The sequence below is a fragment of the Morchella importuna genome (genome assembly GCF_003444635.1).
Source record: "Morchella importuna strain M04M26 chromosome Unknown Morimp01GS017, whole genome shotgun sequence".
Classification (NCBI taxonomy): domain Eukaryota; kingdom Fungi; phylum Ascomycota; class Pezizomycetes; order Pezizales; family Morchellaceae; genus Morchella; species Morchella importuna.
The window spans coordinates 231,164-257,873 of record NW_025763414.1 but is presented as its reverse complement, the minus strand read 5'-3'; the positions used below and the strand labels follow the sequence as shown (position 1 = coordinate 257,873).

The window sequence follows — 26,710 nt, the reverse complement described above, 5'->3', positions numbered from 1 at the left end:
TAAAACCCAGCGTTTCAGTATGATATCCAGCACTGGCACTCTATCTATTGCTTCCTTATATGATGTGTGCGTAGGCTCATTCAACCAGCTCTTTAATCTCTTACAAGAGCCCAACTGCGACTTTTCAAGTCAGCTATCTAAAACAGCCCTCGAAGAAGAACTTGGACGCTTTAGGGTTTGGGCTGGAAATTCTGGGGCTCACCGGAATGGACAGGTCTCTCTGGATCATAAACTAAGGGAGGCATATCATGTCCACCAAACCGTAAGAGACCTGCTGGGAGACCTTGACGACGCTCTGAAAGAAGGTAAAATATGATTCAGATCCTATATTCGACGAGATCCTAGATAAATTATATGACTAACAAACATCTAGCTATCTCAATTGTTTCTCATGAGAGAAAACCCTTCGATGAGCAATCATTTTCTCCGGGCTCTTCTATATATTCACTGGAGGATGCCCCCACAGAGGATCCCGAAGAGCAACCAAATCCGACCACCGAACTTACTGAGCTCCAAGAACGCTTCGGCGAAGTCTGTCATGTTATCACTTGTTTATACAAGTTATCCATAACCATACGTAATCCAGCCCCGCGCGACAGACTCCAAAAATGCGCATCTATCAAAATATCACATTTTGAGTTTTTTGATATTCAACACGCCCGTGAAAAATTTCCCGGGGCACAAGATTTTCTACAAGCTCGCCTTGGAAAAGCGAATACTAAGCGTCGACAACTCTTAAAGTACCATGAAAGGCATCATGGTAAATTAGCTCAATATATCGACTTTTCACTGCCGAAGAGATTTCCAACCATTCACTACGACCAGAAGGATGAGAATAGTGGAGATAATGAATTAAAAATCACAAAAGATGACGAAGAAGACTTATCAGAACGTCGTTCTCAGATTGAGAAAGGCCCCGGCACTATTGCCGAAACAGAAAACACGCAAACAACTATTTCAACATATGTACAGGGCCCATCAGATCAGACGGTCGAAGTAATTACCCTTGATGATGCCCTATCACAGACCTCATATGCAACCTCCACAGGAGGGGCAAGGAGTACTATTCATGTACCTCTTCCCCCCAATGCCGCAGAAACCCTTGACGGCAAACCTTTCGAGTGTCCGTATTGTTACTCCATCATCAGTGTGAGCAGTAGGAACCTTTGGATGTAAGATCATAATGTCTTGAACATGATGCCTCATATACTAAAATCTGACGTTGAGAAAACATGTATATCGGGATCTGCGACCTTATGTTTGTACGTTCGAGGATTGCCTTAAACCCGATCGACTATTTGATACTCGGCACGATTGGTATAATCATGAGGTTGAAGTACATAGAAGAGAATGGTTCTGCAATACTTGCCGCCAGTCTTTGAGCAATAAAACAATTTTCGAAAACCACCTGAGACAAAGCCATCCCAAATTGTTTACCGAGGCACAAATGCCTGCCATGGCCGAGAGATGCGAAAGAGCTATCGATCTGGAACAAATTTGCCCTTTGTGCGGGGAAAATCATACTTCTCATCGTTTGAAGAGTCACCTAGCACGTCATATGCAGCAATTGGCATTATTCACGCTCCCAAAAACGGTCGAGGAAACAGATGGCCATGGAGAATCTTTAGGGGCTCAAGCTTCAAGGTCAGATGAAGAGGGAATGGAGGATGATTTGAACGAGGTCGAACTAGATTTTGACTCAGACCCATCTCAGGGAAGCGCCGACAATATTCTTGATGCCGGGGACGAGATTACCGAAGAAATAGCTGAGACATTGGAATCTGACCCGGCGATTGTCCATGCAATTAATGAATTAAACAAAAACAAAAACCCGGCGATTGTCCAAGATGCTCCATCACCGATCACTCGTTATGTTTGCTTTCAGAAAAGATCCAGTGCTCTCCCATGGAAAAACGAATGGGAGACTTGCGATCCTATAACTATGAGCATTTCCCCAGAGGAAACAGAAAAACATATCAAGAAGCATGATGAACCCGGGAGGGATATTGACACTTGTATATCTAAGCTTGGGAAATACCAACTCAGACATCTGAGAAAACAAGAGGACAAACTAAACAAGAGTGAGAAGGATGTGAAGAACTTCAAGTGGGTTGTTTCCGCCGTAGGCGAGGAGAAGGAACAGAATGATGGAGCATCACATAAATTCTGGGCAATATATTCCAGGCAGTCGAGATCCCGCCCTGTACAGCAAGTCGAAAACGCTATTGATAATACGAAGCCGCTGTACCTCGAGACTTCGAGTAGGGCGCAAGAGCTTAAGGCGCATATAATACAAGAGATGGGAAATGTTAATTTAAGCTCGAAGTTGACAGAACCAAATGATTACGATCAGGTGTTGATATCAGCAGCCGAAAATGGATACGAAAAACTGGTGGAGATGCTCGTTGAGATAGGAGCCGACGTCAACGCCCAGGGAGGGTACTACGGAAACACTTTGCAGGCAGCAGCTTGTATGGACCACGAGAAGATCGTGCAGCTTCTTATTGAACGTGGTGCCGACGTCAACGCCCAGGGAGGGGAGTACGGAAACGCTTTGCAGGCAGCAGCTACTGAGCCCAACGAAAAGACTGTGCAGCTTCTTATTGAACGTGGTGCCGACGTCAACGCCCAGGGAGGGGTGTACGGAAACGCTTTGCAGGCAGCAGCTTATATGGGCCGCGAGAAGATCGTGCAGCTTCTTATTGAACGTGGTGCCGACGTCAACGCCCAGGGAGGGGTGTACGGAAACACTTTGCAGGCAGCAGCTTGTATGGGCCGCGAGAAGATCGTGCAGCTTCTTATTGAACGTGGTGCCGACGTCAACGCCCAAGGAGGGGAGTTCGGAAACGCTTTGCAGGCAGCAGTTTATAGGGGCCGCGAGAAGATCGTGCAGCTTCTTATTGAACGTGGTGCCGACGTCAACGCCCAGGGAGGGGAGCACGGAAACGCTTTGCAGGCAGCAGCTTGTATGGGCCACGAGAAGATCGTGCAGCTTCTTATTGAACGTGGTGCCGACGTCAACGCCGAGGGAGGGGAGTACGGAAACGCTTTGCAGGCAGCAGTTTATATGGACAACGAGAAGATCGTGCAGCTTCTTATTGAACGTGGTGCCGACGTCAACGCCCAGGGAGGGGAGTACGGAAACGCTTTGCAGGCAGCAGCTTATAGGGGCCGCGAGAAGATCGTGCAGCTTCTTATTGAACGTGGTGCCGACGTCAACGCCCAGGGAAGGAGGTACGGAAACGCTTTGCAGGCAGCCAGGAGTGGGAACCAACTCCACATCGTAAAACTCCTTAAAGAGAAAGGTGCCTTGGAGAAGCCCTAGGAGTGAAAAATAACGTGAGTGCGCGGAGATGGATAGCCCTCTGCACATTACACTCGCCCCGGGAAATATCACGTCAATCCGTAACTAACTGCACTAGAAAGGTATTCTCCCAGCATATGAGACCACCTGCAACTCACTCTTTCGACATGGATACGTTCGGGGCGGCGGGATTGGGACTTCGGACTTCGGTGGGGCGAGTGATAGTTCATGACTCATTCGAAGGCGGTGGAGGATTGGGTTGTATTTCTGTAGGCTGGCTCTGTTTGGAAAGGTTTCTTTGGACATGATTTTGTTTCTGTGGTGGATGAGTTTGTTGTTAAGGGTTGTTTCTATATTTCAAGATGTTATGCGTGGTATGTTGCTACCGGCGGGAGAGAACTGTGTATGTGGTACATTGAAGGGGCCAGACATCGCAATCTCAACCTTTAACAATAAGATCTTCATTGTAAGCAAAGGTACACATCCAGACGTACATACTGCGACTCTGTAATGAGAGAAGTTACGGCAGAATCACCACGCCTCACCCATTCCTCCCAGCCTATCCAGCTAAGCAACGAGAATCCATCCCAACCACACGGTATTTCCCCCCACTTTCCGACCTACCCAGCTTACCATATCTCCTCAAGCAAGCCTCATCCACCAGCACAGTCAACCCCCCGAAAGAAAAAGGTGGGTAGTCAACCAACAGCTGTATACACCCCTCAGTAACGTAACCACACAGACGTGCTCCGACCATTTCCATATCCATGTCCATACACACAGAGACAAGATAGCCTTAAGCAACAACCCACATAGCTCCCAGCAGTTGTCAAAGGGATTTTGTAGCGTACGGAAAGATCGACCTACAGAAGCCCCCCAACCGGCAGTAGCTAGCAGCTCAGGCACAACTGGAGGAACGTAGCTACACCCATCAGCCATAGCTGACTGATCGTGTTATGATGCTACCCAGCTATTTAGACAGCTAGATAGAGCTTTGTTGTTCCCCATGGTATGGCTACACCTTTTAGCTTGCGTGCGGACTATCTAGACCACCTCGTCAGCTTGTCTTAGTTATAGCAAAGCGAGGGGGAGAAGGGGAGCAGGAAATACTTTACAGGCCTCTACCCACCAGCCTCCCATTCACATCCGATGAGGGCAAACCCACCACCCATCCAGCCCATCCGGCTATCAATGTCGCCGTCTAGCACCCCCGACACTCCACCGCCTCTGCACCCATGCTCAAACCAGCACCTACCGTAACTAAACCAGGACCTACCGCAATACCACAATCCTATCCCACCCCCATATCATTAGCACTCACTCACTCACTCAACACCTCTCCACCTTCCCCACCACACCGCTCCCACCAGAGGACAGGGTGGTGGAGAATGAACCAGATCCCATTGCTAGCCAGACGAGGACCCAGCGGGCCGCTGGAGCAGATGGGCACCACGTGTACGAGGATGAGGTCGGAGGGCCGAGCCGGCCCGTCCGTTCGGTCCCGCTGTGGCGGCAAGCGTGGGTCCGGCGGACGGCGTGCTTGTGGTTGCGGAGGGAGATGAGGAGGGGAGGGGAGGGGGGGGAGGGGGGATACGTTCCTTTATGTTATGTAGTGTGGTGTGGGAGATGGATGGTGGTTGTGGTTGTGGTTGTGTTTGTGTTTGTGTTGTAGTTGAAGTGGTGTTTGTAGGATGTGGTGTTGAAAGGATGGCCGACTGTAGCAATCGCTGTAGACGGTAAGGCACATGTACAGTTCTGCGCCATAGCCACCTCCACCCATCAAGCTCCTCCACTCAAGCAGCACCCCCCCCCCCCCCCCGGGTTAAAAACCACCCAGGCCACACCAACAGTCAAGACAGTCCCAACCCTTGGCATCCACAGATTTCAAGATTTCCAAATATATTTACATCCCAACGTGCGACCTCCCCCGCTCCATTCCGCCCACAGCTATCAAAGCACACAACAAGAGCACAATACGCAACCTCCCACCCCCCCAGAAAAGAAGAGAGGGGTCTTCCGAGCACATCTACAAGAAAACCCTTCACACCGTCGCGGAAAATGATCGAGTGACATCCCATGACGCGCCACCACACTAGCTCCGCCACAAACCTGCCCTCATCTAATTACAACTCCCCACCGGAAGTGCGAAAGATTGAACTCGAGAGTGTGGTTTTGGTAGTCTTGAGGACTGTGGTGTCTGGGTTGTCTGTTTGCTGTTAGTTTCCTCTCGTGGCTTTGGTGAACGGGTGGTTGTATGTATTGAGGTAAGTGCTGTTAAATAGCTTTAAAAACATAAATCCGGGTATAGATGTACCTCCGTGTAAATGAGTCCTTAGTATATACCGACCAAGACAGGTGATATGTGTCAAACAAATCATTTTCCAGTCTGGAAACGCCCCCCCCCCCCCCCCCCCCAGGGGCTCACGAGACTAAAAGCCATGAAACATGCCGTCAATTCTATCATTCATTATCCACTCTACTCTACTCTACAACTACCCACCACCAACCACCACCAACCACCAACTAACTAACTAACTACTACTAAAAACCACCAACATACAAATTTTCTCCGTTGCGTGCGTTTCTATCATGACGTGACAAGACTGGAAAAGACAAGACTAGACTAGTTGGAAAAGACAGGCTTAAAACAAGAAGGGATAATATAAGACGAGAAGGGCTGGAATAACTAACTAACCACCACGTTTCTCCACGTTTCTCCACGTTTCTCTGGTATGTGTATGCGTGTCGCATAAAAGCTGAATCGAAGGTGCCACCGGCCGGCTTGGTGTCCTGGCTGGGGGTATATAAATGAAGTGATAGGGGTACGATATGGGTTGGGGGGGGGAGGGAAATGATAAACACACAGTAAAAAAAACAAAGAAAACAAACGAAAACAAACCCACAACAGCGAACAAAAACCCCACCACCCACTATCCCCGTCCCCTCCCCCACCACCCCCTCCCCCAACCCTTCCCCTTCCACCACCCCATGCCCCCCTCCACCCCCCCGCCCACCCTCCACCAATACACCGGCACCCCCGCCGCCACAAACGCACACACCACCAGCGTCTGCACCGGCCGCCCAAACACACTCCGACTCACCAAAAACAGACTCACGCAGCAAAACACAATCGGCGTACTCACCCACGTCCTATAACTCCTCTCCAGCGCCGGCTCCTTCACCCGCAGCACCACCAGCCCCAGCACCGTCAAGAAATAAAACGTGTACCCGGCGACGCCATAGAACGTCAGCAGCGTGCCAAACTCGCCCACGGCAATGTACAGGCATGTGATTGTGGCGTTGAGCAGCATTGCGTAGATGGGTGTTTTGCTCCACGGCGGGGCCTGCTGCGGGTGGTGGTGTGCTGAGGCGGAGGAGGCGGAGCGGGGGCGGATACGCGAGAGCGTGCGGGACCAGAGGGATGGTGTGGAAGTGGAGGAGGGGGGGAGCCGTGTGGGGCGCGGGATGTCGGTGGGTGGTGGGCGCAGGCCGAGGGTACCGAAGATGGGGGGGAGGTAGCCCTCTTTGCCGGCGGCGTAGATGAGGCGGCCGGAGGTGAAGGTTGTGGCGTTGAGGGCGCCGAAGCAGGAGAGGGAGACGGTGAGGGCGAAGACGAGGCCGCCGATGCGGCCGAAGACTTTGGTTCCGAATGCCTGCCCGGGGTGTGTTAGTTAGATGCTGTTAAAAGGCGAAGAGGGAGAGGGGAGGGAGGGGGGGGGGGACAAACGACGGCGATGGTGTTGGACTGGCTGATTGTGGAGGCGGGGAGAACGAGGTAGTAGGCGACGTTTGCGAGCAGGTACGAGGCGATGACGATGGGCATTGCGCTGTGGATGACGCGGGGGAGGTCGCGCTTTGCGTTCTTCATCTCGCCGGTGACAAAGTTGACCTGTGATCATTGGCGCTCCCTGTTAATATCCTCACATCATATCATTTCCCCACCCAGAACAGAAAACTCACATTATCCCACCCATCAAACGCCCACAGCCCGGCATACAGCGCAATCGCATACTCGCCCAGCCCGCCCACCGCCGTGTCCCCTGCGCCCTCCACCGCACCCCCGGCGCTCTCCCGGCTCTCAAACCAGCCCATCTCCCTCCACTCCCGACTCGCGCCCTTCCCATCGCCATTCAACCCCGTCGCCGCCACCACAATCCCAATCACCGTAATCGCCAGCAAACTCCCCACCTTCAGAAACAGCAGCGAGTCCGAAATCCGCGTCGTCAGTCTCGTCGAAAACATATTCAGCGCCGTCACCAGCAGCAGCAGCAGCCCCGCCGTGACCTTATTCGCCACCTCACTCGGCTGCCCCCTTCCCTCTCCCTCCCCTTCCCCACCGCCTCCTCCTCCTCCTCCTCCGCCAGGTAGCAGTCCAAACACAACACTGTTGAAATACTCCCCCGAGATGATTGCAATAATCGCCGCGCTGCCCGGCTTCAGCACAATCACCGCCGTCCAGCTGTACAGGAACCCCGCGAGCTCGCCAAAGCAATGCCGCAGATACACGCCGCTTCCACCATTCAGCGGGATCGCGCCGCCGAGCTCGGCATAGCTCGCGGCGCCCGTCCACGCCAGCACTCCTGCCACGGCCCACACGATGAGCGCGACGCCCGGGGAGGGCACATGGTTGTTTACCTGGCTGGGCGACGAGAAGATACCCGATCCAATCTGCAGCCCAATCAGCAGCGATAAGCCATTAAGATACGACAGCGTCTTCTGCTTCTCGAGGGACCCCGGCACGGCGGCGGCGGACGACGATGCGAGGCCTCGGGCGTCGGACGATGTGGTGAGGGGGACGAGGTGCGCGTTGAAGTCGAATGCGGAGGAGACGCTGTATGTGCGGAAGTTGCGGGGGCGGTGCTCAGCGGTGGGGGAGTTTGGGTTTGTGGAGGAGGAGGTGGAGAGGCGGCGGGAGGAGGCGGCGCCGGAGCGCGAGGAGGTTGAGGAGCGCGGGGAGGTGTCAGCGGGGGAGGAGGAGGCGAGGGAGGCGAGCTCGAGGGAGTCGCGGGTGGGCGCGGCGGAGTAGGTGTGCGCCATTGGGGAGTGTGTGGGGGAGTGGGTTTGGGGGGGATGTTTGTGTATCTATATAATGTGTGTATTCGGGGGGGGGGGGGTGTGGGTGTGGGTGAATGATTGTTCAGGTGTGTGCCATCTGGGGTTGTTGTGTCTCTCTCTCTCTCTCTCTCTCTCTCTTCTGAGTTTAAAGCTGCTCTGCTCCCGTTCAAGTTCAAGTTCAAGTTCAAGGGCACGCGAAACAGCAAGGGGCTGGCTGGCCTAGCTGCTTTGGGGCGAACACAAGCGCTGTGCAACGGCAGCTCTCCAGGCAAGGAAGGAAGGGAAGGAAGGTAAGTAAAGTAGGTATCTCTCCAACCGAGTATCTGAAGACGAGGGATCTCTCCATCTACAACCCCCACAGCACCCACAGCTGGCTGTGCATACAGGCTGGCTAGGTGCGGTAATGATTACATATAGTTGGCCATTGGTGGCAGCGGAACACAATCCCCGATCTCTGCGATACTGACCGCCGAGGATCGAGAAGGGCTTGGAAATGGCTTGTTTGGAAATCTATTGATCGACAGGAACCCTAACCCCAGAGGCACACCTAACCCTGGCTTTGTGCAACTCGGAACACAAGGTGTCAATGATTTTGCAAACCTGCTATTTTGTGGTCTTGACAGGGACTCGCTCGTTGGTCTAGCCCAAAACACCGGTATTTAAGACTGCACAAGCCTCATATGAAGTGAGAACGAACGTACGCGTGCCAACTTAAAGGAATTGCCAAAGTCATCACTAGCTACACGTAGCATGCCATGAGACACACCCGTTTCTAGCCTTAGGGATGTTGCACTCGAAAGACCTCACGAGTACTACATGACTAACTTTATTAACCTCAGTGACATGAGCGATCCACACAACATGATATAGTGGAGAGATGGAAATAGAAGAAAGCAAAACAGGTGGGGGACGGAGGGATCTTGATGGGTGAGGAAATATAGACGACTTGGTAGTACAGAAATAAAACAAATAAAAGAATTAAATGAAATAAAACAAGGCGCAAGAGAAACAAAAGAAATGTAAGAAGTGAGCTGAGACCAAACAGTACACGGAGACACCAAAAGAGAAATGACAGAAAAGAAAGCTAGATAAGTAAAGAAAAGAAAAAAAATAGAAAAATAACCAAACGACCCAACTGAAGAAACAACCAATAAAAAAAAAAGGAAAATACAAAAGAAACGAAAACACACGATATCCTCCTCACCGCCGTCACTCGCAAGGAGAGAAAGAAGAGAAGGACAGAGAGAAGAAACGAGTGGAATACATCTTCGACTCAGGGTAACAGCATGGCGAGGTTTTGGCCACATTTCGTTTTGAAGGCCACATTTCATTTCGCTGTTTTATGACAACTCACGATTGGTCCTCTTTTATATGCACCAAAACCCTCTCAACCGCCACCTCGTCAGTCATGATAGAGTACGCGTATAGCGTTTCCAGTTGTACTCAAGATCAGTGGAGATATCCCATAGTCCGTTAAAGCTGCCTATTGATTCGGGCGGCGTATTTTCAGCTGTGGCTTGTGTCTGGATCACACACATATTCGGCTGCCACCCTTCCTCTTTTAGTGATTATAATATTCTGTCAAATAGACAGCATCTAAGCACCGGATTATGAGATATATTGTTCCTTTTACCCCTTACCCGGTACTGGTCAGTCCAAATGGAAATCGTGGCCGAATCAGATATGGTGATGTGTGCTCAGTTGAACGCAGTTGCCGTTCATTCTCTACTTGCCTCTAGCGGAAAAAGCGGAGCTCTCTGCCGCGTTATAAGGAACTCGAGGGCGGGGTAAACAGCAACTACGTTTAGCAGAGTACGGCTACACACTATATCTGGTTCAGTCACGATTTCGATTTGGACTGACCGGTACCGCCACAACCCTCAAACTGTCATGCCGAATTGTACCTCCATGTAACCAGCAGCACTCAAACCCTTTATTACACTCGTTTCCTACATTATAACTCAGAGAGTTGGAGACTTCAGTACCTATGGAGAGCCGATCCCAATTCGGCCCCATGGCCAGGGTTTAAGGAACCGAATCCTAGTGCGCCCAACAGGGTTAGGTTCCACCAAGTTAGTCTTGGCGTCGTAAATATCATTTCCAGCCAAGTAGTGGGCATCAGGTTACACTGTTCTAGCCTACTGGTTAACGCGCCCTAATCGTCAATTATTTTTTTTTAACTGGGGCGGCCCATTGAGCAACGGGATGGTGCCACAACTAGACTGTCTTGTCCCACCACTGATATTTACCGGGTCTGTAGCGCGAGGTGGGTAACGTCAAAGCCGGGGGGGGGGGGGGGTATGCTGGAGGCTAATAATTATATAATTTCACGTTTTTAACTCAAAGATCGAATTAATGGATGAAGCCGACGGGGAATAGATGATATACTCTACGTGTAGCGGAGGGCGTGTGAAAGAGAAGGAAAAAAAAACCAGATTACAAGATTAAACCTTACTACACGAAGCTGACGTCGAGACGATATAGAATCTCTGAATTGATCTTCGAGTACTGTGCACAAGAACCATCTTACAACAATGATAGAGAAATTAATCCGCCAAATTAGTCCAAAATCTGTCCCCGTTGATGTGAAGAGCGCCGTAGATATCAGCGTTAAGGAATGGGGCGTTGACGAGTAGGTAGTTCGATCAGAATATATATGCCCTTTACTCAGTGACTCTCCATCCAGTGGCCCAGCTTTGGTAGTGAGCTGGAACATCTCTAATCTAGTCAATCATATCGAACGGTTTTCCATATATAGTACGGTCCTTATATCTTTATTCAGTGAAAGGGGAGTTGTTCTCAGATCTTTACTCAGGCTGATTATTTGACGAGTCCGCTCCGTCCAGCTGAGCCTAGAGCAGCTTTACACACCGTAAGTTGGTTTTACTCAAGCTTATTTCCTATTGTTATGACGGAGAGAGCCGGCCACTTCCAGGTAAATATTTATTCCCACACGAAGGTAGTCGTAATTAGTCCATGTATATTGTACTCTTAACAAGAGTATGGTTAGATGTGTTATTCTGTTTGAAAATCTCAGGCGTTTAAGAGAAGCTTTTGCACTTTTTTTCTGGTTGGTTAGGGTTAGGGCTACGGTCAGCGGTTGATTGGTTTTTGGCTGGGGCTAGCGGTTGATTGGTTAGGGTTGAGAACACTCTGTACTACAATTGGCCGGTCAGAGCCGTCCTTATTCCTACTTTAGCCCGGCACGTTCTGTCCCAGTAGACAGCTCTGTCCCTTAAGGCTTAAGCTGTGGATACTGACCCATTTTTCGTAAACTGAAGCCAGTGGTCGGACGTAGCGAATGTCTTTAGTCAAATAATTTATTAGTAAAGCCTCACCCCCGGCCCGAAAAAGGATCAGCACGTTTCGAGACCTAACGAATGCAAGGCCGTCTCAACCCATATATGCCACCATCGTTAGAATCCTCGTCTAACTTACTCAGGATAGTATTAACGGCCCGAAACTTTGTCTTATAGGTCGCCTGCTGCCTAAAAAGGACCCGAGTATGTTCACTGTACTCGGATGCCGACGCCAGTCAGCTCTGAGAGTTTTGGGCTTTCCTGAAATTTTGGATCCTCGATATTTACATTCTAGCGCAGTACAGATTATCAATCTCTAGGGCTACGCTGGCTCTAGTATTTTCTAAGCTGACCCATCGAACGTTTCTAGTTTTGAAGCTTCTCCATCAGCGAATCACCTGAAATCCTTGGATTAGTATTCAAGTAACGTTTTGTTTATTTTTCATACTCCGCAGCACTCTAGCATTCATTCCACATATTGACTCGACTTGGGAGCTTGGCTTGCTAAAATATTGACCTGGCTCGGTCTGTGGGCCATGCTCTATTTAGTGATAGATGGTGTCTTTGAAACAAATAGTGTCGCATCCTGGTCGAGAAGGGTTTCAAGGCTACTTAAGCCGGCTTGAACTCTTGACTATACAACCCTTGTGCGCGTCTAGCGGAGCATAATGCATTGCAACGGGTGTGGGAAACCCCCGAGACGGCGAGATGGTCACCATGCAGGCCATCAATCCCACCAGTACACTATAGTTCCAGCGACTGCCTCCAGATGTTACCGGAATAGTTGAGCCAGAAAGACACTGACAGTTTCGCCGAGCAGCAACCAAGATGGCAGAAGGCTCGTAAAAGTCAGCTCCTCTAGGCCTATCCCGTACGTAACATGGAGTAGGGTCTCTGGGGCCGAGTATGGGTCTACCATCCCGCTCGGGGTACCGTGAGCTCGGTCTGCGCCGGTGCCGGGTTTGGCATTGTTCTGTGTTGGTCAGCGGCTGAAAAAAAGACGGTAAACTTGGTGGAAGGGTACCAACATACGTTATAACGCCGGTATCTTCAATCTCGAACCGCGGTACCAAGTGGTAGGTGGATGAAGTAGGAGTCAATAGAAAGGGAGCCCCCTTCAACACGGCCGGGGCGCACGTTTGCATCGTCTGGGTAACAGGGCGAAACATCAAAGATAGAAAATACCTGATTAGGCAGGACATCTTAGGGCTGGTGAGATTTGGCCCTGGTGTGGTTGTCTTGTCTTATCATGATGAAAGGGTTGGGTGACTTGGTGTTTATAACGTCACCTGTCTTCCCACTACCACCACCACCACCACCACCACCCCGCTACCCCGCCACCCCGTTCCCCCAAAAACACCTCCACTACCACAATTACCGGAACTGCCTATCGCCCCTTCATCGCCCTCTCCTCCGTTCGCATCAGCGCAGTCATCGTCTTCGTCAAAACCGCCACTAGCGTCTAAATTCTTATCCCAGGTATCAATGGCCTCATATAAAGGAAGGTCAACGCATGCACGGTCCTGTTCTCGAGCTCCTTCAGGAACGAAATTAAGCGGTTAACCGACAGATAAAACCTCGGAGCAGCAAACGCTACTGCGCCAAGGAGCGGGGCGGGTACAGTTCCCCGTGGCCTTAAAAATGCATGTACGTTTAGCTACTCTAACATTACCGGGCGAAATATGTTCGTTCGAGATGGTGGGGTACGCACCACTCCTAGTGTGCCAGTGGAGTATCTAAGACGGCTCACCTTCCATGCCGTGGGAATTGAAGTTTTCCGTCCAACCAAACTGTTGGATGGGCCATAACTATACATAATGGCCGGTTAGCCAAGGATATTTGTCTTCTATGGTCTTTAAAAACTCGGACATGAAACTTACTACAGCTTCAAAGGGAAGAGCCGATGGTCCCCTGGGCAGAAATCATGAAGGGGCTATCCGCACGGACTAATTCAGATGTTCAGTTTGACTTGATCAGGCTCCCTACCAATTAGCACCTATAGTTGATGTATAGAAATTTCCGGAAGGAGCTTTTGGCCCGCTGGTAGGTATATTACGCTTTCTCCAAGATATAACTAGTGAATACGATTGTTTAAGCAGGTTTAAAGTTAATGGCGGTGAACTAGACTCGGCCACCTTTAGGACTTCCAATACTCGGTTGATTTCATAGCTTAGACCTCAGATATAATTTTGGGGCTTTTCACCTAGACAGTCTTGACTGGAAGGATCCAGAGCTTTCGATAGCCAGCTGGTTACACTCGCACACACTACCCTGGCGTAGAAACAGATACAAAAGCACGGCAGATGGCTTCAGTATCAACTACAAGGATATATTCGCTAATTAGTTAATGAGTCAAGGGTAGCTACGATTTACTGGAGAATTACTCCATATATCTACGGTGTGAGTAATAGATAGGCTCAGCTAAAAAGCGCCGCTATCTAGCTTCAACCCCAGGTAGTCTTCCTGTCTTCCTGGACGGGGTAGTTAGCGCACACCCCGCACCATTAACGTAGCAATTGCTAGATATTCTATCAAATTCCTCGCGGAACAGGCTCCCTATGCTTCCTTCGAGGCTTTGGATATATCAACCAGGTATCAACTATCGTCTCCGAGATCTCGGTGTGTACGTAGAAATAATCCCCTTCCTGATGAATCAAGAAAGAAAGAGAAGAAGGAATAGAGTAAATCAAAAGAAAACACTACCGGGAAATATTCCTTTAGGCAGGGGGTATATTTATACCTCTTTGCATAATATTGGGCCATGTCGAGTATTACATACACAACAGAGCATACTAATCTTTCAAAACATAGTGATTAAGTTTCAAATTTCAACAAAAATATACTAAATGGATAGCGACTGATCAGTTGGAGCTCTGAGGCTATATACTGGATGGTGGATATCAGGGCCTGAATTCTTAGCATCCACAACAGAAAGACCTCTCTGGAATTTTTCGTCCGTTGAGAATATGCCTCAACCGTCAATCCTCCCATATGGACTGGAGCTAACTCAATAGCACTCGATGTTCATCTTCCTGGTTTATATATGTTTGCGGGTGGACTATAGCCACTCTTTTATATTTCTTTTAGGGGTCGTACAAGGTTAAGCACTGTTTTGAACGGGTCCGTTTTAAATAATTAGACCGATAAATATTTGTTCATGGCAGTACTTAGCAAAGGTTTAGCACTGAGTGACAGCGCTGAACGACAACCCTACCTCAGCACACAGGAACTAACAGTTTGGATAATAGAGCTAGACTAACCTCATCCAGGAACTTGAAGGAATTCAATTCATAGGCCATTTGTTTTCTTTTGGATTGATCGTTTATTATTGGCCAGACCGATTTTGTCTTAAACAGCCTTACTCAGAAAGCCCTCTGAAGCTCATTGCGCAATTGCGATGACATACTGGCACAGAGACGTTGGCGTTGTCAAGATTTTATAATCAAGAAGGATGAACCCAATCAGACCAGAGCTCGCAAACCGGGGCTTTTAATCTTGATTCCATTATGAACCAGAGCTCAGTGCTACACAATAGTGCACCAGTTTTTAGTGAAGATACTGTTTTAAGGTCAAATATCAGATCACCCAGGATCTTCACACAGCGCAATGATCTGAGCCAGCTATCGATTTATAACCTATCGGAATTTATGCTGATACCGCTAGCTTGGGATACGTACGCTCAAGGAATTCTATGGTGTTGCCTTGCATAAGAATATCTCTATGACGAGTACATCCGCTTTCAGAGTGCGGGATGAGGCAAACGATCGATATGGCATCTTCCAGAATACCAAAAACTAGGCGAGACAAAATGTCTCATCTCATCCAACGAGATTCCCGTGCTTTCGCGCCACACAGCCTCGTATCTCAAAAATACTGCCTACACTTTTGATACTCTACTAACCACCAGTCTTGTTATTTATACTATCCCAGCCTCATTCACTACAATCACGAAACCTCACTCGAGCATTCCAGCGCACACACGTGAGTGAGCTCTCGGCTGAAACCCCCCAACTCGAGCACATCAGGTCAATCAGTCAATTCGATCCGTCTGTGCGCCCCCAAAAACAAACAAATGCCGGAGATTTGGAGACGAAGCTCCCGGCCCTGGTGCACCGGTTTCCATATGAACTGAATGACCTTTATCCCCCATCGCCTGAACCTCCATATTAGCGAGGACCTTCTCATTCGCCTAAATTTGGGATGGGTTATTTTGTCTAGACTCCAGACCTCATATCGAGCCAAGACACCAAGACACCACACCGCACCCCTGGTAACCAACCCCCTGTCAATGACAACGCTGTCGTGAGCCGTGGCCAACGAATGGTGGAAGCTGAGAGGGGTCTCAGCTCCAGCTCATCAAGTGGGCGGAGGAGGGTGGGGGAAACAATTGCTGGCAGATTGGATACGGGGACACGACAGGCAGAAACGGTTGTTTAATTCCCCCTACATACAACCATACCGATATGACATTTACATTACACTTACTAGTGCGCCTACTAGCTCTCTCTCGGCGCGGAGCACTGGTAGAAAGATCGAGTTGTAGGTAGAGCTTCTGGTGGTGGTGGTTATGGGCGCGAAATAAATGAGCGATCTACACGGCCTCGCTCCGGATACGGACGGGTAAGCTGGGATAAACGAATCTCTCCCGATTTCCCTCGACTCGTCGGTCGTGTCGCTCTGTCTCTCGTTCGTCTCATCTGCCTCTGTTTCGTTCTTTATATACATCTCAACTCGCACCTCCTCTCCACACCTGTAGCCGCCATGTACGATGATGATGCAGTCCTTTCCCAAAACCCATCAGCACAACTAAGGATCCCTACACCTACACCCACAACGCGCATATTTCCTCTGATTCGCCCGGTGATCGGCCAGTCGTCATCGAGGGAACCGGGTAGCCCACACGCTGGCGGACACGCGAACTGATTGCCCTTGTGCTTGCTTGTGGGGGGGGAGGGAGGGTTGTAGGCTTCCTTTCTCTCTCTTTCTTTCTTTCCTGCTTGCTTGACTTGTTAAGTTCGTGTGTTTTATTTCAGGAGTAAGGAGGGCTGTCTTTTTTTCTTTCATTTATCTATTTGCGATAGTTTTTATTTTATTTTTATTGCCTTGTCCGAGATCAAAGAGCCGCTGCATATATACACTGGCAGACATATCACGGACATACATACAGGCAGGCGGACAGGCAGACAGACATACATCATCAAGCATTCAGTCAGTCAGTCAGTCAGTCCAGCCCAATCAGTCTTTCAATCAAGTTATACAATACGAATTGTGCTACTGAGCATTCCTTGAGAGGCCCGTGTACTCTACAATAATCTGAATCTTCCCCCCCCAGACCGGACCAGTCTTCATCGTAACGTCCGTCACCTCCGAGAGAGATAACAATCCCCTACCTGTGCACAGCTCGTCCCTATCACTATCACTATCGGTCTCACTATCACTTACCTCCATAATGACGTCTCTCTTTCGCCCCTCCAAACCCTCTCCGCTCACTTCACAGACCCTTATGTCGCCCCCGGAAACCCCAATCCTTCAAACTCTCCCCATCCAAAGCCACTACTATCGCCCGCCTCGGTCAACCCTGACATCGCCGGCCCGTAGCAACATCTCTAGTCCCGCCGGATCGCCGACCCGCACATCCCGGCAGACACGGATACAAAGCCTCCTCGCCAACGACCCGCTACTATCTCGCCTAACCCCGGCCACGATCGCTCGGCTCTCAAACGACCCAGAATTCGGCTTCACACCCGCAGAAAAAGAATGGAGTATCCGCGCCGCGGAGGGTATCGTGAGAGTCGGGGAATGGCTGCGCGAGGTCGAGGGCTGGAATGTGCAATGGAGGCGATCAAAGGGTCGGGACGCCGGTGATGGATATCTACCGCCGCGGCCCAAGAAACGAAGGAAAGTCAGTATAATAAGTGTCGGCACCGAGATGGGATCTATTGCGGAGGAGGATGAGGAAGGCGAGAATTCAGAAGAGGAGGAAGCGAGGAACCTGTTGATAAAAAAGAGGAACTCAAAACCGCCCACACCATATCAGTTGAATCTGCAGAAGCAACGGACGGGTACAGCTGTGACACCCTCAAAGGGTAACAGGCCGCTTTACGACGAATACGACGGAGAGTCCACGGATGAGGAGGATGAGGAGGAAATTGACGAGAGTGAGTACTGCGGCTCGCTGAAAAAAATTACGATCGAGCAGTATCTCGAAAGGATTGAGCAAATCAAATCCGAGATCGAAGAGCTTGATGTTGAAGCCCTCAAGAGCAAAGTCCTTGGTAAATTATCCCTGTAAATCCTCATATATCGCTCTTGATCCAATTAATTAACCCATCGCGTCAGCATATCGCACCGGAATATCCAACCCGCTTACCGATTCCTCGGCCATCATCACAGCCATAACATTACAACTCCTCCCGCCTCTACATCGTCTCACAAAATTGCTGTCCGTCTGGGCGGTCCGACTTGCGGTCCTCCGACTTGTACCTGTTTTCTTGCGATGGCTCCAGATTGCAAAAGATTCTCTCGACGCCGGATACGCGGCGATCAACCACCCTAGCATAGCGCCATCTCAGGACACATCCGATGACGAGTGGCGCGGGCTGGAAGAATCGACATTCGGACTAATGCAGGAAACCATTACAGCGAAGGTCGCGACAGCCGGCAGACTGATGGATACTATGCTGGATGCACTGGAGGGCCGCGAAGACGTCTTGCCGGACCTGTGGATCACGGAGTTAGAGGATGTTGAGGAACGGGTGGGCGCATGGGAGATGGACGGTGAACGGGTCGTCATTGCCGGAAAGTTAAGGCTGGAAGAGCTGCGACAGAAGGAAACAAAGAGGGAGGAGCTGTTACGAGAGATGGAAAGAAATAGACTCGTTGAAGAGCAGCAGAGGTATGCGGAGGAAGCAAGGGGCGCCGAGTGTGTGGCAGAGAGCGTCATGGAGCGTGCCGAAGAGACAGAGCGAGGTCTCCGGGAAACAATGGAGGCAAATGAGGAGGTCACGGAGAATATCGAACTTGTCGGAGATAATTACGATGAGGACGCAAGTGGTGACGAGAACGACTATGAGCCTAGAGAGATGGATGAGTTATTAATGAGACTCGAGGGTGTAGAGAAAGATAGATTGTTCTCCAGGGATAATTCTGATAGTGAGGCGGAAGATATGCGTCATGCCGACGTGTTTGAGAGATCAAGGAGAGGCCTTCGGATAGGTGGGGGTGGAAGTAGCTCTATCGATGCGTTCCCAGCGCTAGACCACGAGCTATCACTCGGAAACAACGCCCAGCCTGAGGCATCAACAGCTTTCCATACACCCATGCCCACACCGGGAATTATGCAAGTGCAAGATCACGATCAGCTCCGAAAGGACTCCACAGCAACAGACTACTACACTCCCATGCCCACACCTGGAATTACCACCGCACTAAACCAGGCAACAACCTCAGACTCCGATGGCTCCATAACACCCACACAATTCCACACACCTATGCCGACGCCGAGAGTTCCATTCTCCCCACAACCGGATTCAGAGGCCTCCTCTTCGCGCCGGGGATCCGCAACTCCTACAATCCAGTTCCCGGCATCTCTCATGTTCGGAGACCAACCGCCACTCCGGCGCCAATCCTCGACTCCTTTCCATACCCCAATGACCACACCAGCCCTCATGGCCGCATTCCAACACGGCCCGCCACTCCTCCGGAGACAGCCCTCAATGCCATGTATGCCGGTCCCGAAACTTCCGCCAACAGCACAAGTTTTTGCAGCCACCGCCCGCCGCGAACCACCGTCTCCCGAAACACCAAAACGCCCGGAAGCCGAGAATACACAGGAGGAGGCAAAGGAGGTCAAAAAGACCACTCCCAAGCCTAAAGTCAATATCCTTGCCGCTGCACGCTCATTCTTCAAATCTCCAAAGGCAGAAAGCAAGAAAAGTCGTGCAAAGAAGGAGGAGGAGGCCAAGAAGGAGGAGGCGCGAAAGAAGGAGGAGGAAGAGCGGGAAATGATCGAGGCGGTCAACGCAGAAACCGAACGATTGTCGAAGTTGGAAGAGGCAGAGAGGGAACGCACCGAGAAGATAAATGCGGTCAAGATGAAGCTAGCAGAGGCGGAACGACTCAGAGAAGTAGAGCGGGCGGCCAGAGAAGTAGAGGAAAGGAAAAAGGTTGCGGAAGCCGAGCGCAAGCGAATGATAGAAGAGGAAGCGCGGGAGAGGAAGGCACGCGAAGAAGAAGAGGAGCGATTGGCACAGGAAGAACTCCGTCTTAAGATTGAGGAGGAAGAGGAGGCAGAGCGTCTAAGACGAGCGTCGATTGAACGGGTTTCTGTACTTGAGGCTGTTAACCTCGCTACCGAGGCAGAGCACCAGAGACTCCTCGCTCAGGAGGCATCGATCATTGCAGAACAAGCTCGTCAACAAATGGCGGAAGAAGAGGAGGAACGAAGCAGACTATTTGAAGCCGAAAAGCAAGCGCTGCTTGAGCAGGAACGTATAGCAGAGGTTGAAAGGCGTGCTGTCGCTGAAGCTGCGCGAGTTAAAGCCGAAGCGGAGGCAGAACGTGAACGCCGAGCGGAGATGGATAGACTCGCAGCCGAAGCCGAAGCCGAAGCCGAGCGTCAAAGACTCGCTGAAGAGGAGGCAGCGCTGGAACGGCAAGCTGAGTCTAAAAGACTCGCTGCCGTGGAAGAAGCTGCACGACTACAGGCTGAGAAGGACGCTGAAGCCGAGAGCCTGCGATTGATTGCAGAAGAAGAAGAACGTGATAGACTGGCCGCTGAAGAAGCTGCTCGCGTCGAAGCTGAAGAGCAAGCCGAAGAAGAAGCTGAACGCTTTAGAATGATTCAAGAGGAAGCAGAAGCTGAGAGACTTGCTGCTCTTGAAGCGGCACGTATCGAGGCCGATGAAGAAGCCGAATGCTCCAGAATGATTCAAGAGGAAGAGGAACGTGAAAGACTCGCTTCCATTGAGGCTGCTCGTCTTGAAGCTGAAGAGGAAGCTGAGGCTGAACGTCTACGACTCATTGAAGAAGAAGACGAAAGACTCGCCGCCATTGAAGCCGCCCATGTCAAAGCAGAAGAAGAAGCCGAGGCTGAACGCCTACGGCTAATCTCTGAGGAGGAGGAGAGCGAACGACAGGTAGAGGCCGAAAGACTCGCTGCCGAAGAAGAGCGCCAAAGACTCTACTTCGAGGAAGAGGAGCGAAAACGTCAAGCCGAGGCCGATATCGCAGCAGAGCGTCTGAGACTCGCTAAGGAGGAATTAGAGGCAAAACGTCAAATAGAAGTTCAGAGAGTTGCGGCTGTTGCAATGGCCCGTCTGGCAGCCGAAGAAGAGCAGCGACGACAGGCCGAGGAAGCCGAACGAGAGAGACAAGCAGAGGCTGAGAGACTCGCTGCGATTGAGGCCGAGCGCATCAAGGCTGAAGAGGAAACAGAACGTCAACGTCAAGAAGAGGAAAGAGCTGCAGCCCTTGAGATTGCTAGGTTAGAGGCTGAAGCCGAGGAAAAGGCCGAGCGTCTACGGGTCCTTGAAGAAGAATCTGCCCGCCTCAAGGCTGAAGAGGAAACAGAGAAACAGCGCCAGGAGCTCGAGCGACAAGCTGAGACCGAACGTTTTGCTGTGCTAGAGGCTGAAGCCGCAGAGGAGGCTAGACATGCAGAGGCAGCTGCCTACGCCCTGATTCAAGAAGACCGCAAACTCGAAGAGGACCGCCGGAGAGCCATACAAGAAGAGGCTCGGATTAATGCTGAACTTCACGCCGAAGCAATAAGACGGGCCGAGGAAGAAGCTGCGCGTCAACGTATGGCCGAACTTGAACTCCTTGCCGTTATTGAGGCCGAAAAGGCTGCACGGGAGGAGGCAGAACGTCAACGCGTGTTCAAGCTTGAAGATGAACGTCGTAAGGCTATTGAGGAGGACGCTCGACGGAACGCCGAGTTTCACGCTGATGCAGTTAGACTTGCCGAGGAAGATGTTGCGCATCAGCGCATAATTGAACTTGAGCGACTAGCAAAGATCAAAGCTGAACATGCCGAGCGAGAGGAGGAAGAACTTCAACGTATAGTACAGCTTGAAGTTGACCGACTCAGGGCCGTTGTACAGGAAGCCGAGAACGAGCGACTCATAAATTTGGAGCTTGAGGGATTGAAGGTCGCACAGGAAGCTGAGATTCAACGTCTCGCTGCTCTAGAAGCGTCCCGTCTTGAGCTTGAATCTGAACAAATTGCCGCTATTGCAGCTGCCGAGGAGGCTGAGCGTCAACAGGAAGATGAGGTAAGACTTGCCGCTGAAACTAAGCAGAGTAAATTAGCTAAATCAGAAGCACAGATAATTGCCGAGGCTCAGAGATCCGAGAACAAACGACTCGCAGACCTGGACGACGTCCGCTTAGCTGCTGAGGCTGAAGTAGAGACTGAAATCCAAGCCGAACTCGAGAGGCAATTGCAGCGTGCCATAGGCGACGAAGAAATTCAAAGAATGGTCAGAGAGCAGGAACAAAAAGATATGGAGCGCATAGAGGAGGAGGAGCGAAGGATCAACGAACAGATTCAACGACAAATGGCTGAGCAGCAAGCAATAATTGAAGCCGAAGCAGAAACAGAACGCCAGCTTATCGCCCAGTTACAGATTGAAGCTCAGGAGGCAATTTCTGAAGCAGAAAGGGAGAAGGAGAAGGAAGACAAAGAATCTGCTTTCAACGATTCAATGGACTCAGGTGATGAAATGCAACCTCAGCCGATTTCTGAGATCAAACGGGCAGCCCTTGAGGCAGAAGCTAAATACCAAAGACAACAAGCCATTGACGAGAAAGAACAGAGGAAAATAATTTCTGAGTTTGAAGCAAGATTCAAGGCTGAGAAGGAGATGCAGGAGAAAAAGCTCGCCTCAGAACTAGAACGAGAGCGCCTCCATGCCCTTGAGCAAGAGCGGTGTTGGGAGATTAACGAGGAAGCAGCATACAAGCAGGCCATACAAGAGGAAGAGAAGATCCACCGGCAGATCGCCGCTCAAGAGAAGAGATGGGCCCACGAGGAAGAGATAGAAAAGAAGCGTTTCGCACATGCCGAAAATGAATCGGATCTCACTTTTGAAGAGATGGATCTCCGAAGACGTCTCGCTGAGGATGAGCGGCAAAGATTAGAAGACTTGGCTTTGGTGAAGCGGGAGCAGGAGCGATTGGCAGCCCAAGAAGCAGAAAGGCTTGCAATGGAGCAGCGAATTGAAAATGATAGGCTTGAGGTGGAGCGGTTGAGGGAGGAGGAGGAAGAAAGGCGGGGGCGGGCACAGTTCTCGAATCACCATGGTTCGAACTCAGAGGGAGATTTCCTCTCGGGAGATGATATTACCGAGGATTACCAAGATCTTTCGCTCACTAAAATTCCTTTCAAAGAATCCGATGAGGACTCCGGGAGTTTTGGAAGTGAGAACATGGCTTATGCGGAAGCACGGAAAAACCAGCCATCTGTTCCTCCATCTATAACCTTGACACCTATATCTTCACGATCATCATCTGTTCTACACCAGGCTAAATATAAAACTCCCGAAACGAATCAGGAAGTCCCACCTACACCATGGTCACAAGAATCAACAAGTCCAGAAATCTCCCCGGATATGTCAAAATCACAGGGAAACGTCTCTGAATCGTACTCGGATCTGGAGGAAGATCTAGTAGCAGTCGAGAACCTAGCCGCCCATCTCTCTTTGCAAAAAGCACTCAATGGCAATGGTAAGTGTTGTTTTACCCTTTTATTGGCAGTATACTGACTTTTCGAAGATAATTCGGGAGAATATGAACTTCCTCAGACTAGGCAAAGCTCCGATCAAGAACTGTCAGATAGTTCTTTTGACGGCCTGCCTTGTATCCTTATAGCTCCCTCAACACCTGGGGATAGGTCTGATTTTGAAGATACAGGCACGCCCAAAACCACCAATGGGGCATGGGATAATGTCGTAAATTCTCCCGTTTTCGAAGATGACAGCCCATCAGGTTCGTACGCCGGCGGGTCTCCCCCCTCCAATTTGAGAATCGACGCGAACGGCTATCCCATGGAGGATGACGATGCAGAAGACATCTCAGATCTTGAAGTGGTGCCTGTTGCAAAGTCTACACCAAAGTCCAAGAGGCGGCCAGGGGCGTTAGGTGGACTTGATAGTATTACGGAAGTCCAGACGCCTTACTCGCCCCGTGATGGAAGTTTTCCGTCAGACACTCATGCATTTGGTACACCTTCAAAGAAGTCAGGGAAATCAAGCAATCTAATGTTAAAAGGAGGACTGAGTGTACAAGATAGCCCAAGCGCTAGGAGACGTTCCTTCAATGACAAATTCAAAGTGGGACCTATCAGTTTGGATTTGGGCCTTGGAAACAGGGAAGCTTCTACGCAAAATAGGGTATGTAACCTAAGTGCTAGTTTACAGAATTATATTGACACAAATAAGTTTGCCAAGCGGAGCACCACCCCCGAACCGAAAGCTCCTATAAAGGTCGAAAAATCACAAAAGTTGATCAGAAAGGCCCCACTTGACATGGCAAAGCCAAGGTCTCTTTCTTCGACTGGACACTACATTTCCCCGGGTTCCACAGTGAGGACGGGATCCAGATCCCCGACAAAAACTCCAACAAAGACAGGCCCTGCACTTAAGGCCATTCGCCGTCCACACAAGGAGATTGACAGTGACGATGAGGGGTCTGTCATTAGTGAGCAGCGATGGCCACGGTCAAACGAACTCACCCCCGACCGCAACTCATCTCCCCCTACGGGTACTGGCGTTCCAAGGCTAAACGTTCAGAAGAGACAAATTCCTCGGCCAGCGAAAATCGACACTGTCACACCAGAAAGGAACAGGAAATTGTACCAGAAGAATCCACAAGATGGTGAAGATGGTTCTCAGTCGTTTACCATGACCCCAAAATTGGAGTTCCCACAGCCAAGTCTGGACGATAAGGTCAATGATATTTTGACCTCACTTAAATCCCCGATTCGTCTTACGGCTTCGAACCTCCAGAAGCTTACAGAGACGTCGAAACGATCAGGCCCTTTGAGGCCGTTTGAGCTCCCTCCTTCTAGTATACCAGCACCAAAATCTGTCGCCGGCAGTTCCGTGGTCTCTGATGCTACCGGATTTGCCCCCCGTGGTGGTAGAAGACACGTGTCTAATGCTTCAGCTGGTATCGAACTTTACCATCTCCACCGTGATAACGGTCAGGCACCTATCAAGCTCTACATTCGTCTTGTAGGAGAGAGAGGCGAGAGGGTTATGGTCCGTGTTGGTGGCGGATGGGCCGACCTGGCTGAGTACCTCAAAGAGTACGCCACACACCACGGATCAAAGAGACGAACTGTTTCCGGGGGTGGTATTGAGATTCAAGACCTCGGCGGTGGTGCACAACATCACTCACTGCACGCAGTCAGATCCAGATCATCCCTGCGAAGCAACAGCCCCGCTCCAGGCCAAAGCAGGTCGGGCTCACCGCCAGGAGGCCGCTCCCGTTCCGTTTCAGCGGTGGGTCTTAGATCCCGCTCAAACTCGGCACTCGGTGTCAGGCCTGGCTCGTCATTGGGCAATCGCCCTGGTTCATCATTAGGCAACCGACCGAGTTCATCAATGGGCAACAACAGTCCAGGGTCATCAATGGGTGTTCGAGGACGGGAACGAAGTTCATCTCTCGTCCAACCAACAGCTGTCAATAGCCCGCCTACCATGCGAGGTGGTCATGACGGAACCAAGGACCGCCCAGCTTTGACGCCATTCCAGCCCCTAGCATACCAAAGACAGAGTGCATTTAGTCCCCAAAACGGCATGTCACCGCCCAGTGGAATCCGGCCGCCCAGCAGAGGGCAATCCGCAGTCCGACCGCCCAGTAGAGGGCAATCTGCAGTTCGGCCACCGAGCAGGGGGCAAGGAGCAATCCGACCGCCCAGTCGGCAGGGCGCACCACCGCCAGTGAGTCGGCCAGGATCTTCACACGGTGCTCTCCGGCGATCTGCGTCCCGCTTGTCATTTAGCGAGTCAGCGTTTGACCCGTCCGAAGCTGGCAGTTCAACGGAGGCACCACCACCCAAACCGTTGGGTCTGGCTGGGCCTAAGGGCAAGAACACTGTTATTTCCCCACAGGACCAAGCGTGGGTTGACGGGATGATCGGCGAGGTCCGAAAAGTGAGCGCGCGAAAACGCAGGTTGACGGGCGGCAGCGTCAGCGGCGATATGGGGTTGGGAGATGAGCCCTTTGCTATTCCGGGAGAGCTAATTGAGGTGCAGCAGTTTGGGTCCCCTAGGTTGGAGATGGGAGATTTGGGGAAGCAGGGGGGAACGAGGAGAGTGTTTCCGAAGAAGACTTGATTTGGACAATATAGAACTTGTATCTTTTTTTGTTTTTTGTTTTTTTGCATATTGGTTATAGTTAATACGGTGGTGTTTATTAAGGGTGTTTTATTTCTTTTCTTGTTCATGGGATTTTTTTCTTTCCTATCTATACATGGTTTCAGGAGCAATCTTTGAGCGATTTTGGGATCTTTTTTTTCTTTCTCTTGCGGGTTTTATTCTCAGTTTTTTTTTCCTTTTGTTGATTGCATTATATTTATTTCTCTCCTTGCTTTGCAATTGTGTTCTGGGCGAAAAACTGCATACATAGAAGTACACAAAAAATCCAACATATTTGGGGGTCACATCACATCATCTAGTACTCCTTCGGCGATATCTCACCGTCGTGTGGGGGTTGGTTCCTTGACATCTGTTGATCAATTGACTTCTCTCACTTTCCGCATCCAGAGCGACGGATTTCCCACTCCCACCCAGATTGCTTTTTCCTCAACACGTGGGGTGTTAGATTGACTGAGACCTGGCCGAGACTGAGACTGAGACTGAGACCTACATACTTTCAACACGTAGCCTCGCGTGCAGAATTATCTTTCGGGTGTGGTTGCGGATGTATGTACTCGGGGCAGGTAAGAAGAACCTGAAAATGGCCTTTGATGGTAACAACCTCTGATTCGCGGCTGGCGAAAAGCTACACCAAATTGAGCACCTGCTTGCAGCTTGCATTTTCAGGT

The 26,710-nt window shown here is 50.6% G+C and overlaps 4 protein-coding genes across 4 annotated transcripts; 2 read left to right on the top strand and 2 right to left on the bottom strand.

Moving 5' to 3' along the window:
• Positions 1-19: 19 nt before the first annotated feature.
• LAJ45_05974 (uncharacterized protein) lies at positions 20-3,536 on the top strand (the record flags this gene model as incomplete). The annotated part of the gene is made up of 5 exons (XM_046115542.1): positions 20-305; positions 374-1,172; positions 1,228-3,234; positions 3,300-3,339; positions 3,423-3,536. The coding sequence occupies 5 exons, from the start codon at positions 20-22 to the stop codon at positions 3,534-3,536; spliced, it is 3,246 nt and encodes a 1,081-aa protein (XP_045971126.1).
• Positions 3,537-6,234: 2,698 nt separating this feature from the next.
• LAJ45_05973 (uncharacterized protein) lies at positions 6,235-8,341 on the bottom strand (the record flags this gene model as incomplete). Its single annotated transcript, XM_046115541.1, has 3 exons — positions 6,235-6,957; positions 7,032-7,193; positions 7,265-8,341. 3 exons carry the CDS (start codon positions 8,339-8,341, stop codon positions 6,235-6,237), a joined length of 1,962 nt encoding a protein of 653 aa, XP_045971125.1.
• A 7,347-nt stretch (positions 8,342-15,688) lies between these two features.
• On the bottom strand, positions 15,689-16,383 carry LAJ45_05972 (uncharacterized protein; the record flags this gene model as incomplete). Its single annotated transcript, XM_046115540.1, has 3 exons — positions 15,689-15,811; positions 15,886-15,988; positions 16,277-16,383. 3 exons carry the CDS (start codon positions 16,381-16,383, stop codon positions 15,689-15,691), a joined length of 333 nt encoding a protein of 110 aa, XP_045971124.1.
• A 724-nt stretch (positions 16,384-17,107) lies between these two features.
• Positions 17,108-26,000, top strand: LAJ45_05971 (uncharacterized protein; the record flags this gene model as incomplete). Its single annotated transcript, XM_046115539.1, has 6 exons — positions 17,108-17,933; positions 17,998-21,932; positions 21,987-23,385; positions 23,434-23,880; positions 23,929-24,050; positions 24,099-26,000. The coding sequence occupies 6 exons, from the start codon at positions 17,108-17,110 to the stop codon at positions 25,998-26,000; spliced, it is 8,631 nt and encodes a 2,876-aa protein (XP_045971123.1).
• Between the last annotated feature and the right edge of the window lie 710 nt (positions 26,001-26,710).